This window comes from Ahaetulla prasina, chromosome 7, assembly GCF_028640845.1.
Source record: "Ahaetulla prasina isolate Xishuangbanna chromosome 7, ASM2864084v1, whole genome shotgun sequence".
In the NCBI taxonomy this organism is placed as follows: Eukaryota; Metazoa; Chordata; class Lepidosauria; order Squamata; family Colubridae; genus Ahaetulla; species Ahaetulla prasina.
This window is the reverse complement of record NC_080545.1, coordinates 62766624-62790134: the sequence shown is the minus strand read 5'-3', so window position 1 is coordinate 62790134 and position 23511 is coordinate 62766624. Positions and strand designations below refer to the sequence as shown.

General features: G+C 38.1%; 2 protein-coding genes across 2 annotated transcripts in view; one reads left to right on the top strand and one right to left on the bottom strand.

Moving 5' to 3' along the window:
* Window positions 1-938: 938 nt before the first annotated feature.
* Window positions 939-9643, top strand: ARL1 (ADP ribosylation factor like GTPase 1). The gene is made up of 6 exons (XM_058189565.1): window positions 939-1198; window positions 3221-3358; window positions 5435-5516; window positions 5973-6084; window positions 8771-8949; window positions 9352-9643. The coding sequence occupies exons 1-6, from the start codon at window positions 1195-1197 to the stop codon at window positions 9380-9382; spliced, it is 546 nt and encodes a 181-aa protein (XP_058045548.1). The 5' UTR covers window positions 939-1194; the 3' UTR covers window positions 9383-9643.
* A 1372-nt stretch (window positions 9644-11015) lies between these two features.
* Window positions 11016-23511, bottom strand: part of UTP20 (UTP20 small subunit processome component) — a 91055-nt gene continuing 78559 nt past the window's right edge. Inside the window, exons 51-62 of the mRNA XM_058189561.1 lie at window positions 23365-23475; window positions 22709-22788; window positions 21339-21408; window positions 18792-18974; window positions 17527-17658; window positions 16529-16661; window positions 15973-16166; window positions 15432-15503; window positions 14052-14306; window positions 13068-13194; window positions 11780-11925; window positions 11016-11638 (exon numbers count right to left, since the gene is read on the bottom strand). Of these exons, the coding sequence (XP_058045544.1) occupies window positions 11483-11638; window positions 11780-11925; window positions 13068-13194; window positions 14052-14306; window positions 15432-15503; window positions 15973-16166; window positions 16529-16661; window positions 17527-17658; window positions 18792-18974; window positions 21339-21408; window positions 22709-22788; window positions 23365-23475 (1659 nt within the window). The 3' untranslated portion in view covers window positions 11016-11482. The remainder of the gene's footprint in view (window positions 11639-11779; window positions 11926-13067; window positions 13195-14051; window positions 14307-15431; window positions 15504-15972; window positions 16167-16528; window positions 16662-17526; window positions 17659-18791; window positions 18975-21338; window positions 21409-22708; window positions 22789-23364; window positions 23476-23511) is intronic.

Genomic DNA, 23511 nt, shown 5'->3' with positions numbered 1-23511 from the left:
ATAGCAATAGTTCCCCCCTCTTTCTACTTGCTGCAAAAAGCAAATTGAAATTATGTGAAGCTATAAAAAGTATCCTGAATAAAATCTAGATTTTCCAAGGAGAGTGCTTCCTTTTATAATGCATTTGTTTCAACAATGCTGTTTCTTAAAAACATTAAGTACCACCTTTAGAAAAAGTGACATGTCATTCTATGAATATTAAATTACGTTGGAAAATCCCAGGATAATTACATTTTGCAGTCTTGTTGCAATTTCCTTCATAGATGTACCTGGAGATTTTCCACTTGGATACGCTGCTACGCCATTGCGCTTCATTCTTAAACTATGTGGGATGAAATATTGAGTTTAGCAATAGCTAGCTACAACACTGCAGACCCTTAACTGTAGCACTCTTTCTAAGTAAAAAATAGAAATACAGTCAATGCTGTTTGGATAACTGCGTCACCTGCGGTCAGACCTAGGTATTACATAAAAATTATATGTACTAATGCTTTACCTATAAATGACGTTTTGTTTTAATTGCAATAATACGTGCGTGAACAACCAATTTACACTCAATGTAAATCGTTCTAAATTTGACTGTAAAAAATACGATTTGTGTAATAGTCAAAGTCTAGAATGCTCTACCTGATTCAGTTTTTCAGCTACAAATTTTCAATTAGTCACAAATTGACTTCCGTGGACCTTACTTCATATTTAAATGGTCAGCAGAGGAGGTTAACTAAGGTGCCTATCGTCCTTGTCATTGTATTTTTTTCTTTCATTCTTGTTCTCGTTTTTTGTTTGACAAGTTCTAATAAATAAGAGCTTCCCGCAACTCCAGCCCCCCCCGCTTCCTTCTTATCACCGCTTTCTCTCAGCACCACGTGATCCCGGAACACGAATAGCCCCGCCCACCAGCCAAATTCCTCCAATGGGGAAGCCGAGAGAGGTTCTGTCGCTCCGCTTTTGACCTAGCAGATTCGTCGCTTCGTCTTCAGTCGCGGCGGCGCCGGTTCGTGTCGAAAATTCTGTTCTCGGTTTGGTTGTCATATCAAGCAGCTGATGCGCGTCGCGGGAGCGACTCAAGCACGCGGGAGGCGACGTGGAACCTGCTTCTCGCCGACTTCCGGGTGAACGCCGCCGCCGGCAGCTGCAGAGGAGGAGGACTGCCGGGAAGCTGAGCGGCAAACAGCCCGGGAAAGCTTTACCGCCATGGGTGAGGGAAGAGAGAAAGGCAGGGCTTGGATTGGGCGAGGGCTGAGGTGGCGGCCCGAACGGGAGGAGATCCGAAAAATGGAGCGCTTTGGCTACCGGTGGGGAGTGGGGGGGAAGGCGGGAGCGGGAGGTTCCGTGAAGAGTTTTTCCCTCATGACTCCGGGCCTCCGAGGCGCCCTTGTAGTTCTGGCCTATTCTTGGGGCTATCGAGCGGTTGAATTCGCTCGCCTGGGAGCTTCCTGGAGGGGAAACTTGGCGTCTCGGTCAGTGTGGTGGAATTTCCTTCACGGAGTCAAAGGCGAGAGAAAACTGCGCAGATCCTCCGAGGGAGGGTGAAAAGTTAGATCGCAATAACATTTGAGGAGATGCAACTTTTGATGCCTTTGAACCGGCTCTCCTCCCTTTTCTCTTCCCTCCTTCTCACACGCTCTTCCCCCTCATCACCCCGTTACTCTGAGAACCGTTGGGAGGGTAGCAGATAAAAATATCCTCTGCTCGGAGACGGTGACATGCCCAAGCTCGTGATGTCCAATTTCCCATTCACAAACTTTACCTGAAGGTCGGGTTGCCACCCGCGGGGATATCCATATGTCACTGAGCTATAAATTTCAGTTGTCTCTGATGAGGATGGCAAACAAACTTTTTGGACGAAAATTAGGGGCACCACAACCATTCCCCACTCCCTGCCTCTAGAACAGTGTTCCTTCAACGTTTTGCTCTCAGGACACACACACTCCTTCCCAATTTTTAAAATTATGGAGGACTCCAAAATAGCATTAGTTTGTGTGGGCCATGTTTGTTGTTATTTATCATGTTCAAAATTAAGAACATGCATTTGTGAAACATTTATTGAGTCATGTAAAAATAATAGTATCAATCCCGTTAGATGTTAACAAATACTTTTCATGAAAAAGCCTTGTATTTTAAAATGAGAAAAATGACATTGTTTTAATGTCACCTGTCGTTAAGGTTTAATGTCAAATATTGAAGGTTTTAATAAAATTTTCAATATCTGGCAAATAATTTTTTTTTTTTTACATTTATATCCCGCCCTTTTCCGAAGACTCAGGGCGGCTTACAGTGTATAAGGCAATAGTCTCATTCTATTTGTATATTTACAAAGTCAACTTATTGCCCCCCCAACAATCTGGGTCCTCATTTTACCTACCTTATAAAGGATGGAAGGCTGAGTCAACCTTGGGCCGGGCTTGAACCTGCAGTAATTGCAGGCTATTGTGTTCTAATAACAGGCTCCTAACAGCCTGAGCTATCCACGGCCCTTATTTTGATGTTGTGGATCTATAAGATGGTCTTCCAGGACTCTCGGGGATCCTTGGACTTGTAATTTAAGAAATTCAGCCAATTCTTCCTTGTGCTATGCTAAAACATTTCAAAGAAGAGACTAGTAAGTGGGTGCCTGCCACAACTTTGGAATTTAAAATTGCAAGATCAGTTCTTCCTGGTTCTTTTACTTTAAGGAGTGTAGAATTGGTCTTAATAAATTATGTAAACTTCAGTTTTTTCTGTTATCTCCCTCAGCAGGGTTTCAGAAAGTTTAGCAGTACTTATTTGATCTTTTCTGAGCTTGGAAGCAAGCAGGATCAGACCTGGTTAGTACTTGGATCTGACAACATCAGGGAATCCTAACTAGGTTGGGAAAATTTAAAAAGGAACATCAACTGTGAAATCATGAAACTAATTTGAAAAGTGAAAATTTTCATTGAAAGATGTTTGGAAATTAGGAAATTGCATTCACAAAAATACAAAATAATGTGTATTAATGCAGAAATTCCAATTTTTAAGATTACTATGACTTGCTTTTGTATTGCATATGTGTATATATTTTTAAAAAGACATTTACTAAAAAGGACAAACAAGAAAAATTGTTAATAAGATAAGCAGATGTTGTCTTAGAAGTAAAATGTATTTCTTGGGAAAGCTTTAAAAATTATTAATTTGGAACAGTCTGATATTGTAATACTTTTCTAATAATGCTTGTTTCTTTTTCTTTCTTTTTTTGTAGGTGGCTTTTTTTCAACAATCTTTTCCAGTTTGTTTGGTACACGGGAGATGAGAATTTTAATTTTGGGGTTAGATGGTGCAGGAAAGACCACAATTCTATACAGGTTACAAGTTGGTGAAGTTGTAACTACCATTCCTAGTAAGTATTTTTTTTCCTAAATGAAATATGATTCATAGCATGTAATGCAGTATTCTTATCTCTTATACATTTATTAATTGAAGTGTCTTAAAATCTTAAGGCTACTTCAACTTCCTTCATTATAAAGGTTGCACAAAAATGTAAATACTTAATTTACTAAATATTACACATATTACTAAAGGAGATTTTATAACATCTTAACAGAACAAATACTCTATGTATAAATTTTTTCCTCCTATAAGGAAATCAGGATTTTCCAATACTGGCTTTTCAGCTGTAGAATGAATTTATTTCCTTGTCGAATTTATATGCCACTGGAATCAATGAAGACTGAATAATGTACATTTCAGATACCTATAGATCAGGTTAAACAATAATAAAATTATAATACAAAAATCATAGTACATTCATATGTAAATTGTGGGAACAATAGTTGTATTTTATACAATTTTTCAAAACATTTACATTAATGAAATATTTCAAAACCAAACAACAACATAAAACCTCCAGCCAAGTTTGAAAGACTTTCCTAAAAACCACTAGGATAGAAACCATTGACTTTTCAGTGGTTGCCATTTTAGAAAAAGAAAGCAATATTTGAATTAAGTTTCTTTCATGAGATCTGCTGATGACATTACCCATCTGAAGGGATATGGAAGAGCCTACATTATGATATCATGAGATGAGATGAGATGAGAAGATATAGTTGGGAATAAGCAACCAATTGTATGAAAGCAGTAGTTGCATGTATGAAAGCACTTAGACACAGTTGCTATCTGCTCATTGAGCAGGAATCATAAATCAAGAAGGATCCCTAAATTCTGTATGGGACAACATAACAGTTGCTATCTGCTCATTGAGCAGGAATCATAAATCAAGAAGGATCCCTAAATTCTGTATGGGACAATACAACATAAAAGTATGAATAAATAAAAGTATGAATAAATAAAACCTAAAAAAGGAATCTGCTTAGAATTGGATGGCTCTTCTGCAACTACAGCTCTTCTGACCTATCCTGCCCAGATAGGGAAGGGTGTAGGTTATTCAGTATTTATTATTTGCATTTATAGTCTCCTGTCTCATTTATATGCATCTTGACTTACAAAAAGGTAAAACTATAAAACAACAGAACAATAGAAAACAATATTAAAATCATATTAAAATCAACAAAATTTATAAAATTCACACCTGAGGTAATCTCATCCACCAATAACCTTCACTACTTAAGGACAGGGCATAGAGTACCTCTTTCAAGGAGTCTCTATAAGGATACAATTACCTAGTCCAGCTTCTTGTCATCTCAAAGGCTTTCATCAACCAGTAATGGCAGTGAATCATGACTACAGACTACAGAGTTGATACCCCAAAATCATATCTATTTCCTCAGGATTTACAAGCAATTTCATTAAAGATAATTGATAGTTGTAGTTGTGATTGTGATTTGTTCACCTGGTTAGGCCCTGCACAGATACAAGTGATTTTATCCTACAGACGTCTAAAAATTCTTCACACAGTCCATCCTTCCCTAATAAAGTCCAAGGCACTTTTAGAAAGAGTTACATAGATACAGTGAACAACGACATATTGTGTTTTGGCTATATTTTTAATAATATGGGTATTCCTTGACTTATAACCACAATTGAGCGCAACATTTCTGTTGTTAAGCAAGACAGTTAAGTGAGTTTTGCTCCAGTTTACGACTTTTCTTGCCAGAGTTAAGTGAATCTTTGCAGTTAAGTTAGCAACATGATTGTTAAGTGAATCTAGATTCCTAATTGACTGCTTGTCAGAAACTTGCAAAAGGTGATAACATAATGACACTGCAACCATCATAAATATATGCCGGTTGTCAAGCATCCAAATTTTCACCATGTGACCATGCATGTAACTTCGAATGTTCACTAAACAAATGGTTGTAAGTCGAGGATTACCTGTACTGAATATTATTCAGTAGTAACAACAAATTTATTTGGAAATTATAAAACAATCTTGCAACATTTACCATATTCAAACTACAAATACATTTGAATATCATTTTTTTTTAGTGTGCTAGTTAAATTTTGTTTTCTCTTTCAGCAATTGGTTTTAATGTTGAAACAGTCACCTACAAGAATCTAAAGTTTCAAGTCTGGGACTTAGGAGGACAGACTAGCATCAGGTAAAATGGTTCTGAAACCACAACAAATCTAAATATTTCACTGAATGTTATGATATTTTCACAGTTTACAACAAAATGTCTTTATATATCAGAAAACAATTCTTTGGGTTAGGCTTTCTCACAGAGATTAAGCAGTGAATAGTTGTATCATTTCTACGGAGTTTGTCATTACAGTTAAGAAAAATATTTTAGGCTATAAAATACATTTAAAGAACAATCTGAAATTTCAAGTACCTTTTGAAGAAACTGAAGGTGTTAGTTGTTCAATTGTACATGAAGGATACTGGAGGGAAACGTTTTATAAGCTTTTGGATATCTATGACTTTGATATCAATAGATAAGCTTTTTTAAAAAATTAAAAACTTACAAAGCTTTGATTTTACAACTACTAAGAAACACTCTTGAAAGCTATGAATTTCTCTTTGATACAATTTACATTTTTGTTTTGTTTTCTAGACCATATTGGCGATGTTACTATTCCAATACTGATGCAGTTATCTATGTAGTAGACAGCTGTGATAGAGACAGAATTGGAATTTCAAAATCTGAGCTTGTTGCCATGTTGGAGGTATGAAGTAATAAAATGGCTCTGGATACTGCATTTAAAATTAGGCTCATAATTATGAAAAGGTGTCTTACCCTGATGCTATTCCTGTTTCTTCATTTTCAAGTAAAAATGTGTTTTGATCCTGGCATCATTTTAGTTTGCCCTTTAGATGAGCTTAATTTGTTTATTCTTTTGGAGGCTCTGGACTTATATATATTAATATCTGCTAATCTGTTATTCGGTATCAACGGTATGATGCCCAATTATACCTTTCAGCTCTGGGCCAGCCAATTGAGGCTATTGAGGTTCTGTCCTAATGCCTGCAGTCTGTGAGTTAGGATTGGGAAGTGCCATCTCTCATTCAATCCCACCATGATATAGTGATGGTTAGTGTTTTGGCCACCCAGATCTGGGAATATTCCAACTTTGACTTTTGATAGTGTGGTACTTCTCCATTCAATGGTAGTACAGAGTTTAGGAGTCTTCCTGTCCTCACAGCTCCTACTTGATGAACAGGTGGTAACTGGGTGAAGACCTTTGCTCTGCTTCATTTGGTGCACCAGTTGCACATAGATTTGGTTGTCCTTCAGTTACATGCCCTGGTCACATCATGGCTTAACTACTGCAATGTGCTCTATATGAAGGTGCTCTTGAAGGCAACACAGAAGCTTCAGCTGGTCCAGAATGCAGTGGCGCAGGTAGTGATGGACATGCCTCAGTATGTCCATGTAGCACCTCTGCTTTGCAAGCTGCACTGGTGCCAGTTTGCTTCTGGATGTGATTTAAAGTGTTGGTTGCTACCTATAACAGCCTACATAACAGAGGTCTGTTTATTTGAGAAACTTGTCTTCGGTAGTATTTTTCCAGCCAGTTCAATTTGGCAGAGTTGGCACGATCTAGTTCCATCGATTAAACAATGCTTTCTTTTGGAACCCCGGCAGTGCATGTCAAGAGAGAATGCAATTTCCACCAAGACTTGAATAATCCCCACCTTGTTGGTATTTTGAAGGGCCCAGAAGGCATGGCCCTAAATCCAGACCTTTGATCAAGGAGGTCAATTGACTTCCTCTTCCTTGTTCCCATCAGGGTTTGTTTTTCCTGTCATATCTGTTCTTTTATTTTGTTCTATTTTGTGTTTTTCTATTTCTTGTTTTTAATTATTCACTTTAGAATCATGCAAAAGAGGAAAAAATAGGAATTTTGGTAATGTGATTTTCTGTTCTCTGAGGCTAGCAGGGATCATTTCCTCCCCTCAACAGCTATAGATTCTAAGGGGAGCGGGAGGGGAGACAAATAAGAGGTCAATTTAAGATTTATATACCAGTAATCTGTGAATTACTGCATATCATGGACATAGCAGGGCTGATAAGAGACCCTTTCCTTTGTTGCTGAGAATGCTGTTGTATGCCAGTTTATTTTGGTGGAACTAAGTCTTTGTCCAATCACACTTGAAGCTAATAAGAGTCACCTTTTTTGGCCTAAACTCCAATGAGTTCCTCTTCAAATACCTTGGATTATTTTAACCAAATAAGTTCTATACAGGTTGTCAGGACTATTCTACAGGTAGTCTTCTACTTATAAGCATTCGTTTAATGACCAATTGAAGTTACAATGGCACTGCAAAAGTGACTTATGTTTTTCACACTTGACTGTTGTAGCATCCCCAATGTCATGTGATCAAAATTCAGATACTTGGCAACCAATTCTTATTTATGATGGTTGCAGTATACTGGAGTCATGTGATCACCTTTTGCAACCTTCTGATAAGCATAGTCAATGCAGAAGCCAGATTCAGTTAACAAGTGTTACTAACTTAACGGCAATGATTCACTTAACAACTGTAGCAAGAAAAGTCATAAAATGGGGCAAAACTCAATTAAGAAACTTACTTAGCAACAAACACTTTGGGCTCAATTGTAGTCATAAATCAAGGACTACCTGTACTAGCATTGTTAAATAGTGGGTGGTTAAGATTTCATTGCCTGACAGACGCTAGTATTTACAAATTTCTTTTCTGATTAGAGTCAGTACTTTCTCCATGCAGAAATAAGATGAGCTTCAGAAAGTTCTGTGGAAGTCATTCAGTGTTGAAATAAATGTCTAGATGCTTGTTAAGCCACTTGAGATTCAGTTGGGTGGTACCTTAATTCTGGGGGGTGGGGATAAATGAAATAGATCTTGGATTTTTTTGTTCAATGTGAAAATGCAAGAAATTTGTCTTTTAGTTGTTGTGCAAATTGCCAGGTATATCCCAGATAACTTTCAGTACAAGTCTGCATTACACAGCGAAGGAGACAGTCCAGTGTTACTATCTATCAAAAGAAAATGTTAATTCTTTTACTAAATCTAACCCTGATTGAGTAACCTGTGGATTTAGACACCCCCATTCATTGTTTAAATGCAAGTAGAAAAATAGGGACTGTCTGTGGTGGGAAGGTAACAGCATTCTGTGCCCCTTTGGTGTTTAGTCATGCCGGCCACATGACCAGCAAAATGTCTTCGGACAGCGCTGGCTCTTCGGCTTTGAAACAGAGATGAGCACCGCCCGCTAGTGTCAGGAATGACTAGCACATATATGCAAGGGGAACCTTTACCTTTACCTTATTCATTGTTTTACTGTCTCTGTGGCTCTGTGATTAAGCTGCTCCATGGTGGAAGTGTAATTTTGTATTGAAAATCTAATATAATCTTTTGAATGCTCTTTTAGGAAGAAGAATTAAAGAAAGCCATTTTAGTGGTATTTGCAAATAAACAAGATATGGAACAAGCCATGACTCCTACGGAAATGGCAAATGCGCTTGGACTCCCAGCTCTAAAAGACAGAAAATGGCAGATATTCAAAACATCTGCAACAAAAGGCACTGGGCTTGATGAGGCTATGGAGTGGTAAGTAGTATTATTATGGCTCCCTTAGAAGATACTTATTAGGACTGAAAAAAGAAAAGTTAATTAAGAGCACATGGGGGTTGGCAGTGCTCATGTAGTACCTATCCTAGAAGTTCCTAGAAGTAGTCTAATCTGAATCCATGATCACAGTAGGAGAGACTGATTAACCTTGAAATAGCATATTGAGCTTATATATAGAAACTTACAGGAAAAGCCACATTTCATTTAAGGAGATGCCAACAGATGCTCCCTCCGTACCAGCTGAACTTTTCCCTCTTTGAAATTGGATTTCTGAATAGTCCTAGTGCATATTATAGAAACCCAGAGTACCTAAAGATAAATTTATTACTTTATTTTTAAAATGTTTAATCTTTAAACTTCAAAACAATTTATTTTTTTCAGGCTGGTTGAGACCTTGAAGAGCAGACAGTGAAACAGACTTGAAGTTTTCTTCATTGATTATGTGAATAAATGCAATGCTGTAAATAGGATTGAGATTATCTTTTGAAAAAATGGTGTTCCTGTGCAATCATTCTGAAAGTTTGCATATTATATATACTTCATATCTTGTGTAAGTTACGTAACATCAATTTTTATGATACTCAATACTGAATATTGGCTAGAAAAATTGGAATAAATCTTTATTTTAAGTGTCTGAAACTATTTAACACTAATAAATATTTAACTGTCTACATTTTTGTCTCATGCTAGTTATCTATAAGGCATCCCCATTTGAAGACGAATTGGGGTAACATGTTTCTAAAAGTAAGGAATATTGGGTGAAGCTGTGAAAGTGTATGTGGGCTTTTAAAAATTGCGTAAACCATCATATTATACTTGCACCTGTTCCTTCAGGGAAACTTGTAAGTAAAAAATCACCTTGATCCTTATTCAGGTAGTTCTCAACTTACGACCACAATTAAGCCCAAAATTTATGTTGTTAAGTGAGACATCTGTTAAGTGAGCTTTGCCCCATGTTATGATTTTCCTTGCCACAATTGTTAAGTGAATCACTGCAATTGATTCATGGTTGTAACCTGGTTATTAAGTGAATCTGGCTTCCCATTGACTCCTTGTCAGAAGGTTGCAAAAGGGGATCCCATGACCTTGGGAGAAATGGTCATATATATGAATCACTTACCAAGCATCTGAATTTTGATCACATGATCAAGGGGATGCTACACAGGTCATAACTGAAAAACAGTCATAAGTCACATTTTTCAGTGTCATTGTAACTTTGAATGGTCACTAAACGAACTGTTTTAACTCAAGGACTATCTGTATTTCCTTTTGTTAAATACAGTGTGTTGCAGAAATATGGGAATATCTCCCTAGCATTTTCACAGAGAGAAACTAGATGATTCTATCAAGTATTCCCCTTCATTATACTGAATAACACAGGAATAGAAACCCCTTTCACGGCATCACAAGTGTTATTAGGAGAAAAGTAAAATGTCCTAAAAATTTTATGAAGTTTTTTTATAAAGTGTGTCAATAGTTCAGTTTAAAATGAAAAACCAAGTTCATAAATCATATTAAAGCAAAAAGGAACTTGTTTTCAACTTAATACCAGTGGCACCTGCAGGGTGCATGACTCATAAATGAAACGGAGCTTGCCTCCCAACACTGCCACTGCTATCTTATCTGTTTTGGCACGCACAATAAATTCTGCTATTCAGTGCAATGTTTGAATTTCACCACTAGTGGCTTGTTCAACAAACCATGACTTAGCAAAGTATGGACTGAATTTGACCTAGTAACTGTAAGCTTAAAATCAGTGAATCCAGCATATGCAAATGTTTTCTATAATGTTGAAAGAACTGCTGCAGTGCACAAATTAAAGAAATTTAGCTGATATTGAAGTGGAAAAATATAATATTTCACTAATAATGCTGTTTGAAAGAGGTAGCCTTCTCATCAAAATAAATTTGATGGAAAGAAATTAAGCCAGTTTCACAATGAGAGATTTTGATTATGAATAAACTAATGTCATGCTTGCTGGTACGAAATAAACTCTTAATGCTACAAGTAAATGTACCAAAATAACTTTAGCACACAGTTATGAATAAAGTGTTTTAATCAAGTTTAATAAAAAAAACACGTTTACCACAAACTGTACATTAATGTACAATCATCTCTGGACAAGTAAAATGGCTGAGAACTCCCCATCCGTAATCACAAGTCTTCTCACTGAGATGATGGAAGATTTTATAAATTTCTCAATATTACCACCAGTTGAACAGGATTTACAAAGAATAAAAATTATAAATAAATATTTAGTAAGCCCTGTAGGTGTTTCTTTCTGAAAACAAAAGCGGTTTCCTGAAACAATCTCAAAATTTAAAAGGCGAGAATGTGATAGCCTCTGCTATATACTGCTTTTTAAACCATAGAAATACGAATTCTTAGTTGATAAAAGCGGTTGAATCTATTGTTTTTATTTTGTTAAAATCATAAAACGTTTTCTGCCTTCTCTTTTAAGCAAACATGAAAAGATTAAATGTTTTGTATAAAAAGGTATGTGATAAGAGTTTTACTCAACCATTGCCAAATCTTTTAATGCATGGCTTCTTTGTTTTTTGGCTTTGTAACCAGGTCGTAGAAATTCTATTTTTCTCTTCTTTGCTTCAATTTTATTTTTATGCCTCTTTAACTTCCTCTTGGCAGCAATCTCAGGATTAGCAACAGCCTAATGGGAAAAAAAGAATCATAATATTTTGACAGTCCCATTTTCTCCACACCTTCTGAAATTGCCTGGTTTTAATAAAATCTCTTGTGACAAATGAGATGGTCGTTTTTTCAAGCAAATGCAGGTGAAGTAGATACTAACCTGTAGGGCTCTCTGCTTCTTTCGTTTAGCTCTCCTCTGACTGGCTTGTTTTTGCACAAAAGCAAATGAAATTGAAAAGTCCTCCAATCCAACTAACTTCTTCAGTAGTTCTATGATTTCTTGGGAAAGATTCTTTAGAGTTGGATCTGGCAAGGATATGATTTTCATTACTTAAAATCTGAGGACAGAAACTTAAGTATGCTATGTATTGTTCAATCTTCTGCATAATTGTCCATGTGTAGTATACTCTACAAAGTTCCATAAAATATAATATTCAAACGAAGGTTATTCTGAAATCAGCATTAGTATTTAATTTTCACACCAAAAATATTATTTGAAATACACTTTTTTAAAGAGCCAATACTTTTTATAGGAGAAAACGGGCTCTTGACATCCTCAGCCACCTCTTTCGATTAAGTGCAGTTTGCCAAGCCATCTGAACACCAAGAGACTCTGATTACCAAATCATCAATTTTCGATAAAAGTTCAGCTTAAGTAAATCTTAGAATCTGGATACACTAAATTGCAGTTAACTCAGAAGAAAGAGGCCTTTTTTATCTCTGCCTGACAGCTGTACAAGAAGAGTAAAAAGGAAAGAGGTGACTTTACAGTGAGAACAGAAAATAATTAAGTTAAGCAAGGTAGCTAATCTGAGGCTCACTCACATAACATGAAGCCAGTAATGCATGATTAAAGCCAAATATTTAGTACAGAAATAAATGCATGGGAAACAGCACTGATTGGTTTAGGTTTTGACCCACCAAGCTATTTATATATAGCAAGGATTTTGCCAGATACTCACTTAACCCCTTATTGCAGAATGCAGCCAAGCTATCTGAATCCAAGAGCTTGCATTGTAGTCAACTATTGGGCCACTACAAGGGGCAAGTGAATATATAAACCAGCCTTTACTAATACACTGTTTTCCAGATACGTTGGACCTCAAATTTCATAATTCTTATGCAATCTGACTAATAAGATGCCTAGGAATTTTGGGTTTCAATATCCAATACATGAAGGGATACAAGAAGAGGTTGAGTCAGGATTTCAGAGCATAGCAGATTAGTTTTGCATTCTGATACCTAGATGAACCATTTGCCCTATCTCCATAAGAGAGTTTAAAAATACACAGAAAATAGATGTCTCGCACCAATTGCCATGTATAAAAGCCTCATCGAGTTACTTTATATGCATTGTAGAGATGGGAGACACAAAGTCACTTCACTGTATAACATCCAGAATGGAATAAACGTTTTTATGCCAACTAGCTGAGTGCAAATTCACTTACCTTGTTCTGCATACGTGCTACTCAGTTCTCTATATAAAGGGGCTATCATTGTTGGAAGATACGGTTTTATCTTCTCTTTCCCAAGGTCAACTGCAATAGCACCAAGAAACTTAAAGATGCAGGTTCTCTGAAGAGGCAAGCACATTTGATCAACAGATTAGCCCACAAAGCAATAGAACAACCCAAAGATGTTAACAATTAGTGTCAAGGTAATACTTTCTCAGTAAACTTGGAAAGTATAAACATTTTCCAGCAGTTTTGACAACAGTTGATTTGCTCAGTACCTAATGTTAAGCCTAATTTGATCCTGCTTCCTCTTCCGTGCCTCTACAGCCCTATTTTCCAAACCTTTCATTTTTGTATCCCTTCTTAACAATGCCTGGCAAGGCCGAGTGCACTCTAAGTAGCAATTCTCAGCATTCCATACATAGACCATACCCCTCAAATGCAACTGCAGAACCCAGCAGCCATCTGAAGAAAAAGGGGCAGAAAGAGTTCCTTTTCCCTTTCCCACATTATATTTGCAGGGCGAAAACCCACATGGCTTCTTTCAGTTTAACTTTGAGGTGAGCATTACGTGGGCAACCTTGTTCATATTTTAGTGCAATTACTATTACAGTCTCTGTGCCCCAGGTTTTATTAAGTAGGTAATGAAAAAAGCAAGACTTCTTGGATTGGAACAGGTTTCAAAAACCAAAACAAAATAACAGTATAACTTGAGCAAAAGCAGCGAAGAGAATTGAAGTGAGGATCTTTTGCTCATTTAAATTCTGCTCTTCCTATGAAGCTAAGGACAACAACTGATGCCGGATGCCTTCTTGCCCTGAACTGAAAAATGCTGCTCCCACTTGCATGTCCATTTATGAAAGTCTCCAGCTGCCTTGGTTTTTTTTTTAACCATTTGCGCTTCTGAACTGTAAAAGTCACTGATACCTTGACAACATTTTCTGAGCTGAAGGTGTTATTTGCGGAAGACAAACTGACCTTTAAAGAATCTTTGGGTGAATGAGCAGCTTCTCTTGTTGCCATGACTAGGAGTTTCTTCATTACCCACAACAAACTGGCTGGACTGCTCTTTTCTTTTGTCTCCATACCCAAAATCTCTTTCTCATCTTCACTTCCTAAGTCACCCTGATCTTCAGTTTCCGAAACCACATCCTCACAAATCTCTTTGCCATCTTCTGGAGTAGGAGCCAGAAGATACAGTACTTTGGATACAAACAGTAAATTCTTTATAACCTTCAACACAAAGAAAAACAAAAGAAAGATATCCAAATGACTTATGTTTCCAAAAATTTTAGGGCAGTTTCTCAATGAACTGTTTTTCAGCTACTTGATTAAACTTCTTGTTTTATGACTTCTACGCTAGTGTTTTTCAACATACTGTCTGGGGTAGTCTGGGAGTTGAATTCACATATCTTAAGAGTTGCTGAGGCTGAGAAACACTCCTTTAAGCCTACTGCAAAAGCGGAAGATTTAGCACACGAAATATTATTGATGGATAGTAATAACTATCTCTCTTGCAGAAACCAAAATATCAAAATTTCATTAAGAAATTAGCACAGTGATGGCGAACCTATGGCACGCATGCAACAGGTGGCACATGGAGCCATATCTGTGACACTAGAATGTTGCCCTAGCTCAGCTCCAGCTGGCCAGTTGATTTTCGGGCCTTCCGGGCCCAACGGAAGTTGGGAAACAGGCCACCTCTGACCTCCAGAGGGCCTCCAGGGTGGGTGGGGAAAGCTATTCTTGCCCTCCCCAGGCTCCAAGAAAGCCTTTGGAGTCTGGGGATGGCAAAAAACGGGCCTACTGGGCCCACCGGTAACCTTTTTTGCCATCATGTGCCAAAAGCGGGGGTTACACAGTGGGGTTGCGATGCATGGGCGGGGGGGTAGGGGCATTGAATTATGGGTGTGGGCACACACACATGTGATCCCCCCCTGAGCTCCCCCCACTTTTGATACACGACGGTAAAAAGGTTAGCTATCGCTGAACTAGCATTTCTCATACAGAAGGGTTGGAACAATAATTCCTGATATGCAGAACAGTCTAAATTCCTTATGTACTGAATGCCTCAGGTAACAGAATAATTTATTAATAAAAATAACTGTAGGAGAAAAAAGCCAAAACTGAGAAAATAATTCAGATTACAAACATCCCATTAAAAAGGCTACTTCTGCTTGAGACTACACATATCTGGAGTGCAGTCAGGTCCAGGAACCTGTGACTGCCTTTTGAATGGCATAAAATCTGCCTATCATTTATTAATCTTTCTGAACTTGAACTCTTACATCTGTTTCAGCTATGTGTTCTTTCAGCAAATGCATTATAAATATAACAAAGTTCTACTTAATAATTTACCTGTTCTCCAAGACTGTAACTGAGAAATTTGGATTTCAGCTGATGGCAGAAAGCTAAAGCAAGTGTTTTCATCTGTAAAGAAACATGCAAGGTAAGATAATACGATGTATCTGGTGCTAAATTTGGGCATAAGTAAATCACTCTCCCCAAAGAAGTAACAATTAAAATACAACAAAAAGAAGAAGCTCTAGCACTGATGATCTATAACTAACGAAACCAATAAATTATATTGAAATTAATATTAATTTCCAATACATCCACCAACTGGAATAGCAATAGCACTTGAAATTATATACCACTTCATAGTACTTTACAGCCCTGTCTAAGCAGTTTTACAGGGTCAGCATATTTCCCCCAATAATCTGGGTCCTCATTTTACTAAACTCAGAAGGGTGGCAGGCTGAGTCAATTCTAAGCCAGTGAGAATTGAACTGCTGGCAATCGATAGAATTAGCCTGCAGTACAGCATTCTAACCATTGCACTACCATGGCTACCATACCATTAGAATATGCAGCAATATAAGTAAGCTAGTAAGATAACCTTTTCACTAAGTTCCTCTATTAAGAAAATTGTTGCTGATGGCTCATGTGTCACTTGTTTCTTTTCTGTTTTTCTTTTGCTCCATTTATTAACAAGTTCTTCTGGCTTGTGAGAAGCAAACAGCAGGCCAAAAATCTGAGCGGAAGTCAGCCACACCCAGCTATGTGGGTACCATAAATGAGACTGGACATGACCTTAAAAACAGAGAAACAAAGACATCACTTGAATGAATTATGTTTATGCATTACACACTTTTAAAATGCAGAGTCTTCATAATAAACACGCCAGGCACTAAAGCTTCTTTTTGCAGCAATGTAATGTTGAGAGCCAGTTTGGTATACTGGTTAAGATCTCAGGCTAAAAACCATGAATCCTAGTCCCGTTTTAGGCACAAAGCCACTTGGCTGACTTAGGCCAATCACTTTCTCTCAGCCCTACAGAGGAGGCATTGCAGGCCACTTCTGGAAAACCTTACCAAGAAAATTTCAGACACTTGTCCAGGCTGTCTCTGAGAACTGGACACAACTGAATTGAAGAAAAAAATGTTACTACTAACCCCAAATGTTGATCAGAATCTCGTGGTGTTTGTTTAATTGAATAATGTTGCACTCATTGATTAGTTTAACAAGCAAAGTTAGGAAGCTGAAGAGCAATCTGTCTGCCAGCTTTTCATCAGCCTCTTCTTTAACCTTTAAAAAAAAGTGACCGTGGAAGATAAGAAATGATATTCTGCAGAAACAATAGTGTTCAAGTAATTAATACATCCCTTACTATTCTTCATAGCCTGGTTTAGGTTGCTGCCTACTGATAATACTGATATCATGTTGCAAGTTCAACTGCAAATGGGGACAATTGGTCTATAATCTGAAACACAGCTGAGCAGAAAAAACACAAACACTTTTCTGATAAGGTTCCACATTCAATTTAAAATTGAAAGCTGCAAAGGAACACAAAGAATAGATGATCATCACATCTCTTTACACAGAAGTCACCATAAACTGCATGTTTTGGCTTCCTAATAATTTTCCCTTCTTTCATCCAGAAAACTCCACAATAGTCTCCTTTCCCTCTGTTGTTATGGATATAGGGAAACAGTAGGAAACTTTTCCCAATTAAGATTATGCTATCTCTAAACTGAATCTTTATATATAATTTTATATATAATTATGAAATCCATGGTCCATTCTGAAAATATCTATGTACTAATATGTCATGTATGACCCTGGAATCTCTCATCTGCATCACAAATGGATATGCCATGATTGCTGGCAAAGCTAACACATGCCAGATTTTACAGCACTGAAAATGGAGCTCTTATAGCTCTTATAAATCAAGGCCTATATGCAGCATTTCTTAATAGTTTGCCACAACAATCAAAAATAATATAGAAACTCAACCATTCATTTCCTTCATACCCACTGAGGAAGACTTAGATTTCTTTCATGTACCTGTCTTCTTATAAAATAATGAAGCATTTTGTCTCATTTAGGTGTTTAATCAATATTCTCAGCTTTTCAATTTCCCAGAAATATTATTGCTGATTAAAATACTTACTTCTTCAAAATTTGAGGGATGAATTTCTCTCTCGATAATAGGGAGAATAGTTCCAAGTCTTTTCTCAAATTCAATTTTTTCCGCTTCAACAAATGCTCCACAGGCTTGAGCAGCTAATCTCTTCTGTACACTCTATCAATAAAGACAATCTCTCATAAATAAGACATTTTGAAAGAAAAAAAAAACCTAGACAAACTAGTACTATTTGTCACATCTTTGTGGTGAGATAAGTAAATAAATCAATTTGTGTGAAGGAAGGAAGAACATCATTTTTGTTCACCCAACAAAATCTTGAAGAGAAACGTTTTCTGAATCCCTATCCCTAAGGAATACCCAACTATATAGAACAGGGCTCTCCAACCTTAGCAACTTTAAGACTTGTGGACTTCAACTCCCAGAGTTGCTGGCTGAGGAACTCTGGACGTTGAAGTCCTCAAGTCTTCAAGTTGCCAAGGTTGGAGACACCTGATATAAAAGATGGTAGGATTTCTCTGTTATTGCCCACCCCTTCTCTAGAACCTTGCCTAACTCCCAAAATCAAATATGCTTTGGGGTTTTTATTAAAACCTGACCAACAAGATTTTGAAGTCTAAGAATTGATCCCTCGCCTTTAAGGTAAGGTTTGTATAGTTAGTGTCATCCTTGAGCTAAGGTTCTTATTATTTACTGTTATTACTGTTTATTCTATTATGGTTTGCTGTATTTTATTTTTCACTGAGGTAGGTAAGCCACTCAGAATGAATTTTGATTGGAACAGCATGTAAACACAACTGAATTCTAATGTATTTCCTCGTTACAAATAACAAATTTAACAGTTCCTACTGTGAGAACTGTACAGCCATTAAAGAAATAACAGTCAGAATTCAGCCTGTTTACAAAAATGATTTAAATTTAATTTAAAAATATTGTCACAAAAATATTGTCTTGAAATTAGGTCCTTCAATGTGTCACATGGTACAAACGCTACAGCCACCTAGTCTACCTGCAGATAAATGAATCCTTTACATGCAAGGAGGCCCAAACTGTTAACTGTGTCTCCCTTACCAACAACATGCACAGCCATAATTCTGAGTGGAGATTTTACTCCCATATGAAAATGAATGCTAAATGCTATATAATAAAATAAGTGTTCAACAAAGGAAGTTCAATTGGTTATAATTTTTCTTTGAATAAAAGTTAAGACTCTTGATAGTCCCTTATTTTATTCATGCCTATTAAAAGATTAATTGCCAATGACAACCTTACACTTCTGCCCCATATACTACCTTTTTACTTGTAAACCACGAAGCAACCAGGGAAAACATCAGGTCTTGGTTTGCAGAACTAATTTTGCTGAGAAGATTTTTGATCGCCAGTGCCGCCATCCTCTTGCACTTTGCTGAATCATCATTTACTATCATCATACATAATGGGACAAAGAATAGGCCACAAAACTCATGCAATAAGCCCTGCAGAAATAAAGTAGGAATCATACAGGCTATATTTCTCTAAAATGACAGTTTTCCCCTGTAAACCACAATGAAAGATCCACATCAAGACAATCAAAATACAGCCACTCCTTGTTTAGCGGATACCTCACTTAGCAACTGTTCACAAATATGAAAAATGATCATCATAATTTCCTGACCAATGCACACATTTAAATTTCTGCACATGACAGCAATGTATGCCAGTGAGAGAGTAAGCTATGCAAGTTGTCTTTAAATGAGACAACAACACCCAGTGATCTCTGCAGCATTACTGTCTCTTCTGTGATCATTTTGCTTCCTATTTAGGAAATGGATTGTACTTGCTAAACAAGAATGGTTGTATTCCATGTACAGATGAACATACGGCATTTTTTTTGTAACAAGTTTCAGTTAAATAATACTGTTTCTAAGAATTGCATATACTGGTATTTCATAGTTCTTAAGAAATAAAAAAAAACACCAGAATAACAGAGTTGGAAGGGACCCTTAGGGGCCGGAATAGCTCAGGCTGTTACGAAGCCTGTTATTAGAACACAGTAGCCTGCAATTACTGCAGGTTCAAGCCCGGCCCAAGGTTGACTCAGCCTTCCATCCTTTATAAGGTAGGTAAAATGAGGACCCAGATTGTGGGGGGGGGCAATAAGTTGACTTTGTAAAAAATATACAAATAGAATGAGACTATTGCCTTATACACTGTAAGCCGCCCTGAGTCTTTGGAGAAGGGCGGGATATAAATGTAAAAAAAAAAAAAAACCTTGGAGGTCTTCTAGTCCAACCCCCTGCTTAGGCAGGAAACCCTACACCACTTCAGGCAAATGGTTATCCAATGTCTTCTTAAAAACTTCCAGTGTTGGAGCATTCACAACTTCTGGAGGCAAATTGTTCCACTGATTAATTGCTCTAACTGTCAGGAAATTTCTCCTTAGTTCTAAATTGCTTCTCTCCTTGATTAGTTTCCACCCATTGCTTCTTGTCCTGCCCTCAGGTGCTTTGAAGAATAGTTCAACTCCCTCTTCTTTGTGGCAACCCCTGAGATATTGGAACACTGCTATCATCTCCCCTAGTCCTTCTTTTCATTAAACTGGACATACCCAGTTCCTGCAGCCATTCCTCATGTGTTCTAGTCTCCAGTCCCCTAATCATCTTTGTTGCTCTTCTCTGCACTCTTTCTAGAGTCTCAACATCTTTTTTACATCGTGGCGACCAAAACTGGATGCTGTATTCCAAGGCATTATAAAGTGGTATTAAACTTACCACTTTATAATGTGGCCTTACCAAGGCATTATAAAGTGGTATTAAACTTCATGTGATCTTGATTCTATCCTTCTGTTTACGCAGCCTAGAACTGTGTTGGCTTTTTTGGCAGCTGCTGTACACTGCTGGCTCATATTTAAATGGTTGTCCACTAGGACTCCAAGATCCCTCTCACAGTTACTACTGTTGAGCAAGGTACCACATATACTGTACATGTGCATTTTGTTTTTCTTGCCTAAATGTAGAACCTTACTTTTTTCACCATTAAATTTCATTTTGTTAGATAGCGCCCAATGTTTAAAGAAAACATTAGAGCACAGTTCCCATCCTTTCTGGGTTGGCGGCCTGGAGGGGGGAGTAGCAGGCACCTTTACGCGATGTCGTGTCCCACTCCTTCGCTGACGGCTGGGTCAGGGAAATCCGAATCAGGCTTGCCTCTGCAGCTCTGCCCAAAGTCCTAGCAAAGTCCTCAGAGCAGGCAGGAGACCAGTAAGTGACTTCAGCAAGATAAGTTCGACTTTTGCCTGACTTAGAGACTGCCAGAAAGCAGATCCTTTATATAGGCCATGGGGTGTGGCTCCATGACTCAGCACTCATTAAGGCCTGCCCCTCCCTTCCTTCTGTTGCCTCCGCCTCTCCAATCTTCTGATGCGAGGATTACTCCAATCAGCTGTTGTTGGGAGTAAACCCTCCTCAGGCTCACCTGCTGTGGAGGAGGGGGAGGGGTCTAGCTGCTCCGTTTGCCTGGGCATGGAGTCAGGGCTGGGGCCGGGAGATGCTCCTTCTTCTGCAGTTTGTGTGGGCATGGAGCCAGGACTTGGGCCGGGAGGCATACATTCCTCAGTGTTCGGGAGCAGGTAAGAAGGCCCTGGCTGCTCTGAGGGCGGGCAAGACACAACACGCACAAATGCATACGTGCAAACAGGGCCACTAGCACCCACACGACACTCACTAGCACACACACCGCACAGGCCAGCCACTCATGCAGCCCAGTGACCAACAGGCCACAGCCTGGTAGTGGGCTGTGACCCACAGGTTGGGGATCCCTGAATTAGAACGTATTGTATCTTTGAGGTAACTGCACAATACCTGAGGGAACATTTCAAAGAGATAAGCAATCATTTCCAAAGCAGACTCTCTTCCCGTCTCATATTCATAACTAGAGTGAAAACAATTAACAGGGATATAGTTAATATTTCCAAAATTGCCCAGATTTTTGCCCAAACAGCATAATGCCTGTGACATTCAATTAGATTTATTCTTACATTCGTGTTTAGAAGCCCCAGATATATAAAACATTAAGCAATATATTTTGATCATACAATCTGCCTATGACACTATTAGATGTGCAGGGTGCTTTTGCTCCTTTAATAGCGAAGAGAGGAAATAAATACACATATATACGACAATTTTTCATTCATAATAAAATGGGAGACAGACTGCTAGCAGGTCTTCCATCATCTCTTTTCAGCTGTTCAGCATAACAAGCTCTTTGCCAGAACCAAATTACCTGGTATATATATATATATATTTTTAAATGGACAGGATAGCTAAGCTAACGTCTATGTACTACATAAAGTTTTATTTAATAGAAGTATCCATGGCTTAGAAAATTCAAGCATAAATAGAAATTTGGCAATCTAAAGAAGATGCCATAGGCCAGCGTTGGAGAATCTTTCCCGTTCTCACGTGCCGCCCATGTGCCGGAAGTGGCACGCAAAACTGTCCCGAGATAAATGCGCAGCCTCACCAGCTCCCATCATGTTCCTGTGTCAAATGTGCGTCGGCCACCTGGCCGTCGCGCACACGGTGCTGGCGACCCTAGAAGTGCAGCAGTCCATCACGCATGCGTGTTGGCGAATCTCCAGCACACGTGCTGCCTTGCGCATGCGCGGTCCACCTGCACCGTGCGTGCACGATAGCCAGCTGACCACAGGAACGTGACGAGGAGCCGGCAAGGGCATGCATTTGACTCGGGACAATTTCGCGTGGCGCTTCCGGCACACGTGCCATAGATTTGCCAACGCTGCCATAAGCCAATTTCACAGCTTTCAGGAGGCTCCATATTCAGTCATTGGCAGCTTCAGATAAAGCAGGGATGGAGAACAATGCCCTTTTATGACTTGTGGACTTTAGCTCCCAGAATTCCTGAGCCAGCCATGTTGGCTCAGGAATTCTGGGTGTTGAGGTCCAATAAGTCATAATGGGACCATTGTTCCCCACCCCTGAGATAAAGGAATGAGAGAAAAGTTGAGGAGAGACATACTAATGGACAGCACAAACTTGGTTGGGAAATAAATAAGACCTACTGCAGGATTTTGTTTAGAACACATGCTTTTGTTTATCTCTGAGAAAACCAGAGAACAATTACAAAACAATCATTAAAAGAAACAACAGAGCAAATATGTAATATTTATGCTCTCATGGTTTCATCTGAGAATTATATCCACATTACTTACTTAAGCTGGGCAAGGATACACTCCAGGTTGGGTTTTAACTTTTTCCCAAGGGGATAATCAATTATGTATTTCAGGTAAATCTGGGGGAGGAAATGAACAGGAAAAATAATATTAATAAAAATGGTTTAAGTATATTTTGCAATTTACAAAGACAGGACAGCTATCCAAGTGCTAGCAAGCAGAAAACCTTCATGTGTTAATCTCATTAATGTAAATTTAGCAGCCAAAATAATCATTCGCCAATACTAAAAAATGTAATGTAAATGAACACACACACACAAACACACACACACACACACACACACACACACACACACACACACACACCACATACACATTTTTAAAAATTGGGGACAGTGGCAAGGAAATTTATAAAACAGTTGGTGTACAAATATGGAAGGAAAAAAAAGAACATGTATATGATTCTAGTCCAAGCACATTAAGAGTGTACACCCTACAGTGGGTAAACTTTCCATCTTAACTGTGATCCTTTCTACTGCTAGCAATGCAAATCAGTAAGCCTGTTAAGAGTTAGTTTAGCTCTCCCACCTCAGGTGATCATTATCTCTGATTTAATAAAATTATTTAAAATATCTTAGTGCTCCTAAGAAAATAATTATGATAATGAAAAGGACGTTTTTAACATGTCTACAAACCTGTCTACATTGAATTCGAACTTGCTCGCTTTGGCCCGTAATGGCAAAATCTGCAACCTTCTGCATGACACCTTCGATTTCTGGAACGATCAATTTTCTAGATAAAATAGCCTTTTAAAAAAACAAAGGCAATAATCTATAAATATG

Excerpts from the sequence above, each read along its gene's own strand:
- ARL1 (XM_058189565.1), top strand. Across the intron at positions 3,359-5,434 it reads AGTTGTAACTACCATTCCTA|CAATTGGTTTTAATGTTGAA; the intron begins GTAAGTATTTTT and ends TTTCTCTTTCAG. Across the intron at positions 6,085-8,770 it reads AGCTTGTTGCCATGTTGGAG|GAAGAAGAATTAAAGAAAGC; the intron begins GTATGAAGTAAT and ends ATGCTCTTTTAG.